The 769-nt window shown below is 38.6% G+C and overlaps 1 protein-coding gene across 1 annotated transcript in view; it reads right to left on the bottom strand.

The window, feature by feature from the left end:
- Positions 1 to 769, bottom strand: part of LOC107577460 (death-associated protein kinase 2-like) — an 8790-nt gene that overhangs the window by 6186 nt on the left and 1835 nt on the right. Inside the window, exons 4-7 of the mRNA XM_016263534.1 lie at positions 707 to 733; positions 452 to 604; positions 274 to 319; positions 7 to 153 (exon numbers count right to left, since the gene is read on the bottom strand). Of these exons, the coding sequence (XP_016119020.1) occupies positions 7 to 153; positions 274 to 319; positions 452 to 604; positions 707 to 733 (373 nt within the window). The remainder of the gene's footprint in view (positions 1 to 6; positions 154 to 273; positions 320 to 451; positions 605 to 706; positions 734 to 769) is intronic.

A 769-nucleotide genomic window follows, 5' to 3' on the forward strand; every position in this document is an offset into this window, starting at 1 on the left:
CTGTGCGAAGCGTTCAAAGTTGATGTAGGTGTTGTTAGGAGGCATGCTGGAGTGGGACTTGATGGTATACTCTTTGAGACGCTTTGTCTTCAGCTGCCTACGCTCTCTCTTCCTCTCTGGTGCTTTACTGCGTTCTTCTTTATGCTCGTTAGACTGCCAATAGACAATCGGGTTAAGACTGAGAGCGATATGTAAGGACTGAGTGAGAGAAAGTGAAAAAAATGAATGCCTATAAATGTCTTTCGGGCATACAATCACAAGCTGATAACATACCTTAATCCAGGGGTGATTCAAGGCATCTTGAATTGTGAGTCTCTTTCTGAAATACATAATTAAGATGGTAATTTATGCCATATTACTTGCAAAAAGCACCATATTTTGCATTGTCACAAACACAAAGCTCACACTCAAACACACATGGCCTTAGATTATCTCAGCCCTCTGCACTTACTTGATGCCCTTTTCCAGCAGTTGTCGTATAAAATTCTTGGCAAGCTCACTGGTGTGGCCAAAGAATTCATCATCAAACTCATAGTTCGTGGCTGAGATGTTTCCCAGAGTGTCTTGCTTCGTTTCTCCTAGGAAAGGAGATGCCCCACTCAACCTTCATTCAGAAAGCGTATTAGCAACATATTAGACATTTTAGAACTTTGCTATCACATATTACATTTATAGGCTTGAAAAAATAATGTTTTTGTTTACTTACAGAATATATGTTATAACACCAACACTCCTATAAAAGTAAAGCATTTTACAATTATTTAAAATT

This window comes from Sinocyclocheilus grahami, unplaced genomic scaffold (assembly GCF_001515645.1).
Source record: "Sinocyclocheilus grahami isolate Dianchi unplaced genomic scaffold, SAMN03320097.WGS_v1.1 scaffold6125.1, whole genome shotgun sequence".
NCBI classification, from domain to species: domain Eukaryota; kingdom Metazoa; phylum Chordata; class Actinopteri; order Cypriniformes; family Cyprinidae; genus Sinocyclocheilus; species Sinocyclocheilus grahami.